Source organism: Schistocerca nitens, chromosome 7, assembly GCF_023898315.1.
Source record: "Schistocerca nitens isolate TAMUIC-IGC-003100 chromosome 7, iqSchNite1.1, whole genome shotgun sequence".
In the NCBI taxonomy this organism is placed as follows: Eukaryota; Metazoa; Arthropoda; class Insecta; order Orthoptera; family Acrididae; genus Schistocerca; species Schistocerca nitens.
Window position 1 is genome coordinate 63,113,965 of NC_064620.1, and position 13,282 is coordinate 63,127,246.

The 13,282-nt window shown below is 35.1% G+C and overlaps 1 protein-coding gene across 2 annotated transcripts in view; it reads right to left on the reverse strand.

Annotated features, from left to right (window-relative positions):
* Positions 1–407: 407 nt before the first annotated feature.
* LOC126194959 (sodium-dependent neutral amino acid transporter SLC6A17) overlaps positions 408–13,282 on the reverse strand; it is a 48,814-nt gene continuing 35,939 nt past the window's right edge. The window contains exons 8-11 of one of the 2 annotated variants that reach the window (XR_007538531.1): positions 12,577–12,739; positions 11,789–11,989; positions 10,838–10,940; positions 1,098–1,235 (exon numbers count right to left, since the gene is read on the reverse strand). Coding sequence is in view for 1 of the 2 variants with exons in the window: in XM_049933352.1 (XP_049789309.1) it covers positions 1,107–1,235; positions 11,789–11,989; positions 12,577–12,739 (493 nt within the window). In the remaining variant the exon portion in view is untranslated. Of the gene's footprint in view, positions 1,236–10,837; positions 10,941–11,788; positions 11,990–12,576; positions 12,740–13,282 lie in introns of both variants that reach the window. The other variant, XM_049933352.1, reaches the window with a different exon arrangement.

A 13,282-nucleotide genomic window follows, 5' to 3' on the forward strand; every position in this document is an offset into this window, starting at 1 on the left:
CCCCTCTTTCCTGATGAGACAACAGTTTGTTGCGAAAGCTTGAATTTTGTGTGTATGTTTGTGTTTGTTTGTGTGTCTATCGACCTACCAGCGCTTTCGTTCGGTAAGTCACATCATCTTTGTTTTTAGATATATTTTTCCCACGTGGAATGTTTCCCTCTATTATATTGATATGAATAAATTATACTGCCATACAGCATTCTCAGAAATGTTCCTGCCTTTGTTATTTCATAAAGAAACCCCTCCATGTTCTACATGTTGTGTAACTACTTCGTCCCTCTGCCCTTACAAACAAAGAATTCACTATAGGTTCATAATGAATAAGAAAAAACTGCTTTATGGTCTGTATAATTTTTATTATCTTAAAAAGCTTAAATAAATACTATTTACATGTACATATATACAATTATTAGTAGTTCTCATTATGTTACAAAATATAATCTAGAGTCCTTTTTACACAGTTTGTGCCCTCAAGGTAAAAATAAGAATCATGAAAATTAAAAAAAGATGCTACAAGTGTCAGAAGGAATTATACAGTACTAAATCTTTAATAAAAATCAGTAAACAGACATGAAAAAAGACATGATAAGTTAAGGAACTGTCAACAATATCTCAAGATTACATTCACTTATTAGCCATGTTCAACAATTTTGGTTTCATTTTGAATTTGAGACACTATGTCCTCTTTTTGTGACATAATAAAATAATACTTTTCATGAATTCTCACCGGGTTGTTGCAGCTGTTACCCATAATGAGTGATATTTGAACCAATGGGCTGTTTATCACACACTGATTCAATGAAGGCTGCTTATTAGGTTAAAAACTACAAAAATCATTATGGAACATATGAAAAATGTCAAAGGATCACTCAAAATAATAAAAACTTAGGAAAACACTATGTACAATATTTATAGACAATGGTAGTTTATGATCTACATAATGAGATTCATGGTGCCATTTATTGTTGCTCTGTTCATAATGTATGTGGCAGTATGTCGGCCATTGTATGCTTTAAAACTCATTTCTTTCATTTTCTTTTGAGCTTGCATTTCACTGGCCCATTTCACAAAGTCCGTATTCACTAACACTAATTGAGCACAATTACTTAGTCCATTACTTCCATGGCAAATTCTCTCTTCTGTCGCTTCAAAGATCCCATATTTGGGGGCTCATCATCATCGTCATCATCAACAAAATCGGAACCATCTTGGGGTATATCATGATATTCATCAAACTGAAACACACATAGAATACAGTTAGATTTTTATAACTTATGTTAATCTTATCTTATGAATTCAGTGAACTTCTACAACCATATTCTGTGATTATAATCATCATCCCTTCAATATGTGTTTCACTTCAGAAGTGAATAATGACATGGAAAGGTTTACATTGACATTGTACGTCATTAAACAAAAAGATTAAGGATATACAGAAATCTGTAAAGATTGTAAAGAAAATAACAGTGAGATCTGCTGTTAATGGATAGTTCTGTTATTCGCTACTGTTTAGCACTAATTGCTCATATTCTCATATTTTGGGTTTCATTTTACTTAAAATGTATTTCTACTGACAATTCTGGCAGTATTCCAAAGTACACATAATTTTTTTGAGAAGCATCATACTACTCCTTGATGGTTGCAGTATTCCAGTTCAGCTTCTATTTTGTTGACTACAACTGTAAGAAAACAAACACAACAGGACTTAAATTTCAGAATATAATGACACACACACTTCATCTTCTATCAGTGATGATAAATAAACTGGCTGTAATTCATGACAAGGAAGATAATGCAATGGATTTGGAAATATTGAGAAACAATAGGACAATCATAAAATTCTATGAGGCAGGAACTGCTGAGTTAAGTGAGCAGCTGACAGTAGTTCTGTAGATGGGGAGTGGAATACAAGAAAGAAGCAGTTACTTAAAAACAGAGTGATTATTATGGGTAGAGCAAAGACAAACACAGAAAAAGATGTAGGCATATAAAGAAAAATTTGGGGTGACAGACGGAAAAAAGAAATACTGTTCCAGCTCTGGTGTCTCCCTTCACTTGGAGCCATGGGTGTTACATAATGAATTTCCAGTTCCAAATCATAAAGAGACTGAAAGACTGACGTGTGTGAACCTTCAGAAAGTGGAACTTCCTATAAAATCAATATACAGTAAATGCATGATAAAGGATTGCAGCACACCTAGCTTTTGGAACAAGAGGTTCCTATTTCTAGGAGGAAAGAGGAATTGATTGCAAGAAGTTTCTGGGATAGTGATTTTTTTTTTTTTTGGGGGGGGGGGGTGAGGAGGTGGCAGATATACCCAGATATAAATAATTACATCTGGTTTGAGGAAAAAGGAAGACTAAGATGAAGGAAAAGATGGCAAAAAGGAGGTTAAAGTTAGATTAGTAAACACTGTTCAGAGATGACAGAAGGGATATAACGAGATGAAAAGAAGGATTGGAAGAGAGCTAAAAATGAAAAATGGAAACAATAATGTAATTATGGAATTATTTTTTGACAAAGGGAAGTGGTTGCACATATTGTAGGAATAAGTAATAAAAAGGGAAAGAGAAGGAGGTAACAATTGCTGAGCACACACAACAGCATGATTCAACGTACATGAGTGACTGCTGCACTAAATGAACAATCTGAATTACTATTTATTCTCCCAAGCTACCCCATTCCCCCCTGCTCTCTCTCTTCTTCCACCAATATGTAATTTTCGCCTCAATTTTCCTAAAAACTATTTAATTTCTTATTCTTTCCAATTTCCATTTTCTTTTCCTCTACCAATCCATCTTTTCTGCTTGCTCTCAAGTCTTCTTTCTCCCCAAAGACGGAAACCATTTTTCTGAAAGCTATGAGTGTTATATCTATTTTTGTGTGTTTCTATGAGAGTTGTTCAATAAATTATGCTTTTTCTCAGAACATATTTATTCTTATGAGGTAGAAATTGGTGACAACATGAGTCACATTTCTTTTACACATACTATTTTTCTACATAGCACCCATCACATTATATGGTCTTACGCCAAAGTTATGTAAGAGCATGTATTCCCTTTTGCTAAAAGCTCTTGTCATGTGCGCATAGCAATATTTTCACTGCATGAATTACTGTCTAATCATCTTCAAAGTGTGTCCCACATAGAGAATCCTTAAGTGGCACAAACAGACTGAAGTCTGAGGGTGTTAAGTCTGGGATATAGGATGGACAGGGCAGTAGTGTGCAACCAAATATGGCAATGTGTTCTGTTTTGAGTTGTGTGTGTAGTCACATGCATTGTCATTTTGGAGCAAGATTTCTTTTGGATTCTTGACAGATGGATCACATTGGAAATGCATCTTGGGTCTGCTCAGAGTCTTCAAGTATACCTCTGAATTAATTATTGTCCCTTTTGGTAACCAGTCCACAAGAATGAGACAATCACTATCCAACAAAACTTTCATCATGACATTGTCAGCAGAGGGAGCGGCCTTGAATTTCTTCTTTCTTTGTGACTGCAGGGAGTGACACTCCAGTGATAGCCTTTTTGTTTCCAGTTCAAAGTAATACACCCAAGTTCTGCCATTTGTAATGATCTATGCCATGAAGGCCTCTTCATTGGCCTCAAACTACTCAAACAGTTAAGATAAAATGGTTTTTCTTTGAATCTTATGGTCTGAACCCATATTGGGTACATCTTTGAATATCACCTGTCAAACACACTATCAATGCTCACGGGCAGTTACAGATCTACTTGTTGAGTTGTGATCCACTGGTCTGCATGAGTAATGGCATTCACACTCACACTCATCATCATTACAGGAGCAGTGGTTGCGGCAGTACATCCCAACTGTGGCCAACAATGAAGCTCAGTTTCTGCACTTCCTGAGGTTTTAAATCTCTTTACCCTTTGCATAATAGTACTCATGGACATTTAGGATGTTCACTACGATTTCTTTTCTTGCAATCATGAAACCAGTTACAACACACTGCTTGTAACACGTTGCTTGCATAGACACCATTCTGATGTTTCACTATGGTTCTGCATCTGTTGGAATTGTTCAAAACTTTGTAAATGTGATGAAGAAACACCTAATTTGAAGGATCTATAATGATGTTTTACTATTTATACTAAAATGGCTTGAACAAAAATTTTATGGGATTATTTATTCAACAGCCCTTGTATCGCAGTGCTGGTAATTACTGGTTAACATTTCTGGCACTTCATAATTTTAACTTCTTGAACTGTATTTCCCATCTCATTTCAACCCTTTTTTCTCCATTATCATGTCAAATAACCTTGATACTGTGAGAATAATTTGACAGAGCACTGAAAGACCTAAATCAAAACAAGCCCCTGGAACAGATGACATTCCCTCAAAAATACTAATATCTTTGGAAGAGCCAGCTATAACAAAACTATTCCATCCAGTGTACAAGATGTATGAGATAAGCAAAATATTGTCAGACTTCATGAAGAATGAAATAATTGCAAATCCAACAAAAGCAGGTGTTGTGGATATTACTAAACTATCACCTTAATAAGTCATGGTTACAAAATACTAACACGAATTCTTTGCAGAAGAGTGGAAAAACTGGGAGAAGCCAACCTCAGGAAAAATGAGTTTGGATTCCAGAGAAATGTAGGAATACACATGGCAATACTGACTCTACAACTTGTCTTAAGAAGATGGGCTAAGGAAATGCGAACCTTCATTTACAGCTTTTGTAAATTTGGAGAAAGCTTTTGACAATGTCGACTGGAATACTCTCTTTGAAATCCTGAAGACCGCAGGAGTAAAAAGGTTATTTACTACGTGTACAGAAACCAGACGACAGTTATAGGAGCTGAGGGATATGAATGGGGAGCAGTGGTTAAGAAGGGAATGAGACAGAGTTGTAGCCTATTCCTGAAGTTATTCAGTCTATACATTGTGCAAGCTGTAAAGGAACCCAAAGAAAAATTTGGAAAAGGAGTTAAAGTTCAGGGAGAAGACATAAAAGCTTGGAGGATTGTTGGTGACATTACAATTCTCTCAGAGACATCAAAGTGCTGGGAAGAGCAGTTGAATGGAATTGATAGTGTCTGGAAAGGAGGATATAACATGAACATTAACAAAAGCAAAACAAGGGTGATGGAATGTACTCAAATTACATCAGGTGATACTACGGGTGTTAGATTGGGAAACAAGGTACTAAAAGTATTGATGAGTTTTGCTATTTGCACAGTAAAATAACCAGTGATGGCCAAAGTAGAGAGGCTGTAAAATGTGGATTCGTAATGGAAAGAAAAGCAATTCTGAAGAAGAGAAATTTTTTAACACTGAATGCAGATTTAACTGTTAGGAAGTTTTTTCTGGAGGTATTTGTCTGGAGTGTAGCCTTCTATGGCATTGATACACAGACAATAAACATTTCAGACCAGAGGACAATAGAAGCTTTTGAAATGTGGGGCCACAGAAGAATGCTGATGATTGGATGGGTAGATCACGTAACTAATGAGAAGGTACTGAATAGAATTGAGTTGAAAAGCTTCTTTACTAACATAGGCAGCGATACATTGCATCTAAGTACATTATTCTGCTCACATATAGAATACAATCTAAGGAAATAGCTCAATCAATCTGTAGTGAGCAAACATATATCTGACTCAAAGTGGTTAAGTGATTGACAGTTGTGTACAGGAGGGGATGATGATGTCAATTCCAATTACACATGTGCACAATGTGATCACATTTAGTGTGCATACTGAGTTATCTTTCCAGGATCTTAATGGCTTGATCATTTTCCTGCTCATTTCTGCTGTTAGCTTCAGGCATTCTGTCACATAAAATAATAAACTCACACATAGCAACAAAGCACATGACCAAAACAAATCACAACAGTTACGTTACTCGCCATAGTTGTCATCCACAGCTATTGCAGCAGAGTGAGATGATAATGGTGGACAGAACAGAAGGTGTGATCAAGCTCATTTTCTGGTTTGTTATTGCTACGATAGCTCTTTACTAAAAACTAGCTGTCAATCGCCTGTCTGTACTGAACTACAGAAAGTCACATCTTCCTTTAAACACACCAGAGCTACTCATGCACAGACGTCAACCAGAAATAGCGACTGATCTGCTAAATCACCAGTGGTAGAATAAAACAAACTTTGTTAGTCTAATGCTGTCTTTCATCTTGGATGCTGCCCGTATTTGGTAGTTATAAACTGCTGTGTGGCTTCTGGAAGCCACAACAGAACTGCAAGCCTGATACCGTATGGACACTGCCAACCACAGCAGAGCCTCACACCTAAGGCCATGTACGTGGCCTGGCCTGGTGGTGAAACATCTGTCACTAAGCATACAGCAGCCAATGTGTAAAGCCACTAATTTGCAAATGAAGTGTTTACCTTTTGTTAAAAAAGAAATCTACGCATTTGGTATTTTTAATTAAAAAATAGTGACATTTGCTAACATTAGGTAGCATTTATTTCATTTGATAACTTTTGTACAAATTCCAGCTCCTGCTATGTGGGTGCTCTGTCATTTTTTACTCTGTGCTTCACTGTGAAAATCTTTGATGACAAGTTTCTTTTTTTATCCTTTCATATAATAATTGCGCCTTGTTAAATGAATGTTTTAAGTGGGTCAATAAATTACTAACTTATATGAAAAATGACTTGTGGGAATAGCCAAATATATATACATGAAATTTTCTCCAATTTGTCTCCAAAACATATTAAATAGATAATATAATACAATAATTTTTTTATATTAGTTTGTAGAATGACAAAAAATAAGATTTTTTTAAAAGAAGCTATGATTTACATTAGCACATTAATTATTGGAAGGAAATAATATATAAAATTAGCTTTAAAAAATAAACAAATAGTAAGTACATACACGGAACACTAATTTTTTATGATGACTGTTACCAAGATTTTGTAGCTTAGCGACTAAAAATGCTGTGGAATGCAGTGGCACTCTTTGCAGGTTGTTTCACAAGCACCTCAGATGCATGTTTGGTATGCAGACAGACTTCATAGCAACAAATAATAACATCCAGACAAGGCCAGTCATGCACTTAATAGCGTAAGTACTGATGTAACTAAAGGTAATGTTAAAACAATTAAAATCATGAGCAACATTACAAGCAATGATGGTTGAAGGTCTCCATCTATCTGGATAGTGAAAAGCTGACAGTGAGCAGAAAACTGAAAACAGGTAAAGAATTCTGCCTTCAAACTTGGTGCAATCAAATGCTCAATAACTGAGTTCCTTTCTGTTGGAAGAGGTTAAACACAACACACACAAGGTAATCTAAATATTCCTTTACAAATCAAATTCTTACAGTACACTAACTTATCTCCACTGTTTTATTGTAGACACATTGCTTGAAACATTACAAAGTTTTGTCTCAGCGCAACAAATGCAAATAAAGTATGAACAGCACAAAGAATAAAGTTAGTGCAGCCAGGTGATGTTTTTGACAACTGCTATTTCTACAGGTGCACGTTCCATCATCTTCAAGGCACAAATGCAGCTTTCAAAATGATGGCATGTTTATCTGTCAAAGTATTAGTGGTTGTCACAGACATCACCTTGCTGGAATCCTATAAGTTGTTTGAAAGTTCTATATGCTTGGAGAAACTCAAGTTTCAAAGAGTAAAGGAAACATTCACTTTACAGTTGAACTGTTAAGTGGTAGACGGTCACACACAAAAACATTGTCACAGCACTACAAGTTGAGCTGCAGCCCTGGGGGCAATGTAGACCCGTGTGTGTGTGTGTGTGTGTGTGTGTGTGTGTGTGTGTGTGAGTGAGTGAGAGAGAGAGAGAGAGAGAGAGAGAGAGAGAGAGAGAAAGAGAGAGAGGGGGGGAAAGAAAATATTGTGAATGGTTACCTTTTCTCCTTGCATTTTTTTTACCCCCATTCAACGCAAGACTTTCCATTATCATATCAATGATATACTAGCACACAGGAATACAAAGTTTCAGGAGAAAATCTGCCCTATACAGTACAAAGTACCCTGTTTTGTTTGCATAATATAAACTTGAATGGGAATATTGCATTAATGTTAAATTCACAACCTCTGTATGTAATTTTGAATTTGGAAAGACGGGGTAATTGGAATTTACTATCTTGGATTGCTCTGAACAAAGAGCAAGAAATATCTCAACACAAATAGAATTCATGCCATCATCATTAATAACTTAGCACTTAAAAATGAAATTTTGATATTTAGTGCACATAGTTTCTGTACAAAATATGATAATTTGAGGTTAACATTAATTTCACACTGTTTAAGTATTCATTCCATGCAAGTTACTGTTTAGAAGTTTTCTTTCTAAAAGTAATCACTCTTGCCTATAGAGTGCATTGAATTTCCTGTGATCAAAAATGCAAACGCATGCACTTTCAGCTATTTGGATGTAAGTTAATGAAGCAGTAGATGAGATACACTGAAAAATGGAGAAATATTATATAAAACATCTCTGCAAAATGGAGAAACTGATACAATTGGTATTGCTTTGACTCTCAATACCACAGACAAGTGCCATGGAAGTATGTATATATCATAAATATTGTTTCTACTGCTATGTCTTTAAACAAATATTTTTAATATTTTTTTGATGAACAGTAAGCTTACAAGTATGGCTTACAAATGTGTGGTATGTGGTTTCATTTTTTTTTTGCAAATAATTTTGAAGTCATTTACTTCTACATCATTATTTTGTGTCTTTAGTATCCAACAGTGATTCAAATTTCCTGCTGAGCCTCGGTATGGATAGAGAGATACTTGTGCTTCATACTACACTCACAGCTTGCTCCTGCAGACAGCACTGCTGGCACATCATGTGGGTAGTAAATACTGCAGCCCTGCACTGGTCCAGCACTTTTCACATTCTATGAACCCTTCAATACACACCATTGATGGAAGAGTGACTGATCCTGCCTGAGTATATGTTTTTTTATTCATATCACTCCCTGTACTATTTGCACATGCTGAAGATGACTTCTGCTATGCTCTGGGCTTCACTTCTGGTTAGCTGTTCACTTTGCTACACAGAGTAGCACTATTACTTCCTTGAATGAATTTTACATACCTAATGTTTGAGCACAACATTTTTAGTATTTATTCACATTCTAATTGAATGGTAGTGGCTTCTTTGACTTTGTGAAACCGTACTGTGAGTTTTTACTGCTTTCTTTCCCATTTAAACTGAGTCAGTTTCCTCAGATGAAGTAAATATGAACAGTTCTTTGATGCTGCCCTCCATATCTGATAACTTTTTTGCTCCCCCCTCCTGACAAAAGTTAAAATTGCTCAGTACATGAGGGAACTGAAATTTATGATACCACTCTGCATATATTTAGAAAGTTTTATCTGATAAGTCATATTCTTCTACAAATCTTGAAGCACACTTGAAATTTATGATAATATCTTACATTTTTAATAATTTTTAATATCATTTTCATATGCTGAACTCAGTTCATTAGTTACATGTAGTTTAATTTGCTTTTTGTTTACTGATGTGTATAATTTTACATATGCTCTCAGACATTTTCTCAAGCACTAACAGAAAGTAGAGTGAATTGGGGTGGGGGTGATGGTGGGGGGTAGTTTTGCCCCTCAAATAAATTGTCACTGCTTGAGGAGTAATACAGATAGGATCAGCTCCATATCCCTCGTACCAGGCACCCATGTAGTAAATAGGGCCTATTTCCTGCACTGCTTACTGAGCATCTATAAGGCTGTAAGGGAAACACAGAGCTAATGAATGCGTAAGTGTTTTGGGTGCCCAAACGAAATCATTTTCACACATTGGCAAGTTCAATAAGCCACAACAAAAATTAACACAATGTTCAAGTTAAATAAAAATAGCACTAGTCCATAGTTTTCTGTGATTATTGAGGACTACATGTTCAAGAGCTCAAGAAAATGGGCACAGAAAGTAACTTTTTCAAATGCTATTCTTTATGAAATATCATAATATTAAAAAATTTAATTCATGTGCACATTCTGAGTGTAATATCATAGCATTTTATGTAATGGCTATCACACTGTCTTAGTATGAGTCAAAGCATTATCAGAATCTTCATTTTACCCAAATGCAAAGATAAAAGGGAAGTTCTTGGACAGAGGTCTCAAAAAAGTCATGCAAATTTTGAGGTAACTGGAAATAGAAGCAAAACAAGAATGAAAATCCTTTGTTCTATACAAATGTTTCATTTCCTTTCTGGTGAAATGGCAGTTGCTAGTCTTGTCTGATAACAGTAACTGAATGTAAAAAGAGTGAGCAGAACCAATGAGATTCAGCACCAAGAAAATTCAGTTTAAATCTGTTGAACTACTAATTTTGACTAGTTGATGGAGATTATTTTACTATTTGGATATCATAAACAGCTCAGCTGATTTTTGCTTTATTGTCTGTAAAGTCATTCCAATGTAAACTGAATCATTACATTTAAAATTTGTGCTGGAGCAGTAAGCAAGACAGATGCTGTACTCTTAGAATCAAAACCTTTCTATGTAGTAATTTGCTCAGGATGGTGAGGTTATGGCAAACACTGAAGCCCTACAATGCTTTAGTCAGCAACAGGAGAGCTCAGGTCCTGAGCATTGTGATAAATATATGTATTGTATTTTATAGGTGGAAGACAGTGTAAAAGTTAAAAGTGGGATAAGCTTTGTGATGCAAGCTTGCATTGGTTCCACTTCCCAACACCAAGAACCGTGCCACTATAGGTACATATTCATACGGGTTTACAACCAGCAGAGCTATACTAATTTCTGGAAGGCAGGGTATATCATTCCGATGATTCTTTTTTTTCCAGGCACTTGCAAGTTTTCGAGTATAACTCACGTGTTAAATTTCTGTTTACATTATTATTGCTATGCGTGATGGATTAGAAGGTGAGTCACATAACATCTGAGTAAGGAAGCCTTGGTGGTTCCATAGTCTCAACCTATAACTAAGATACACATACAGACAGAAAAGCCAGAAGAACCAGCACACAAAATTAATTCTGTACAACACTGCTGTTAATTGGATTATTTTAAATACAATTAAGTAAATATTGTAAAAAAGCTATTGTTACAGCAATAACAGAAACATAGTCTTCATTATCATTTGCAAGAAACACATTTTTAAATGTTGCCACAAATGTTAGAAATGGAAGCTTATAGTCTTTGAGAAATGGGCAATGCATTCCAAGTGCTTTGGAAACTAATGTCTGTCCATAGTAACATTAACCGGCAGACACTGAATCTTGAGGTTATAAAATCAGGAGCTCTGTCTGTGGAACATTAATGTAATTTGCATACAGAATTGGAAAGAATACTTTATGCCCCTCTTCAACTGCTGAGGAAGGGTTTATGCTTCTGAGGTCTCTGTTCTGTAGTTTTATGAACTTTAACAGCAACTGAGGTCTCAAAGCTTTTGGTAAGTGCAGCCCATTTATCTATGTGATGAAATAGGGAGTGATCCCTTATACTTTATTTACTTACTGTTAGATGGGCAGATGTTAATAAAACTTTTTATTAGACATGCCACAAACAAATAATATAAGTTCATGTTGATCACTGTTAAGTTATGTAAATCAAATCTGATCCAAGAAATCATAAGGCCTTAATTAAGAAATACAAATTAGTAGACTTTCCAAAAACATTTCAATTGCATTACAAGTTGCAAAAGGAGTTATTAAATGACTAAAAATGCTCAGCCATCTGACCAGTTATTGCATTTTGTTCCCTTTATAACATATGAGGCTTTGTATGTACAAGATGTATAAAAATAGATATGTGCACAACTCACATCAACATCTCCCATCATTTCTTTCGTAGAAACTGTTGTTTCAATTCTTCTGATAGAACCTTGGTGAATGTTTACATCTAGCTTCAAGCACTGACATCTCCTCAGAATAAATACTATTGGCATTGGAAGAATTCCAGCAACAACCATACATATAGCTATTCCCATTACCCAATCAGGGTAATCTGTCGCAACAGTTTTTCCCTGGCAAAAAAGACATAACTCAGTTTCAGTATCAGTTTACAATTTAAACTCCTTCATAGATACAAAAATTGTTTTCCAAAAATCCCATCATTAAAGATAGCTGACAGGATTGTGGAAAAAGTCAAGTTACACATTAACAGGCAGAAGTAGGCATTGCAGCCTATATCTGTAAATCATACTAATAATCAACTACATAAGTTATGACTAGTAAAGGAGGAAAGCAGCTACTTAAAAAAAAAGGCCACTTCAGAGAAGGGTACCAGCCATCTATATGCTGAAAAGTTAAAACCTGTTTAATGGGAACATTAATAATCTACTTACTAATTTCTCCTGAATAGCTTCTGCAAAAATATGTTTTTATTAGGGCAACAACAAAATAATCATAAAAATGTAGAGATACATCACACAGAACAAATAAGAAGTGCAACCAGTATTTTTGATTACAGGTCAATAAGCCATGTCTTGTATGCAATTTGTCAAAAACACACATTATCTGGAACCCAACTTTTCACAAATCAAATTAGTCTGGAAACTTGAGAAGCTGTATAAACGAGCTTTGGTGATGTCAATACCGAGGTGTTACTCACCAGTTCTGCATTCCATGCATGGTATTTTGGTTTATTAATTATCATGAAAATCACTGATGTCACAAGAATTACTGTCATCAGTAGTGGACCAAGTAATCTCCATGTTATCTGCCAGTAAATTCCTGGTCTGTATCCTGTCATGTCCTCAATATCCTTAGTGAACCTGCAATTGTCAAATTTTATTAATTTATGTTTCATTTAGTACCTGAAAATATGCCCAGAAATCATTACATCTTATTCCTATTATTGATGCCTGAAAATAATCAATATAAACTGTTGAAATATAAAATCACTGACTGTTAGACTGAAAAGACAAGAAGCCAAAAGTGCAATTGCTTTCAAATCCAGACAGATTACATTTTATAATCAACAACCTAAGTAAATTTTTGTAAAAAATCCAAAAGAGTTCCTACATGTTACAGGAACATATGCACAAAATAAATATAACTAAAATAAATATAAATCAATATAAACTAACTAAAATAAATATAACTAAAAGAAATCACTAGGTCACAGGTAAATTGGTTCCATATTTTCTATTTTACATAAATGTTTTTAAATGGTCTGATATGTTTTATTTATTATGACAGGAAGTTTGAATTAACACAACTTTTAATAATTTTTGATGCGCTTATGTAGGTATTCATGGATTTTAATATGCGCGAGTGTCTGGCACATACCACAAGTGCCTTCTCTCGGCGAAACC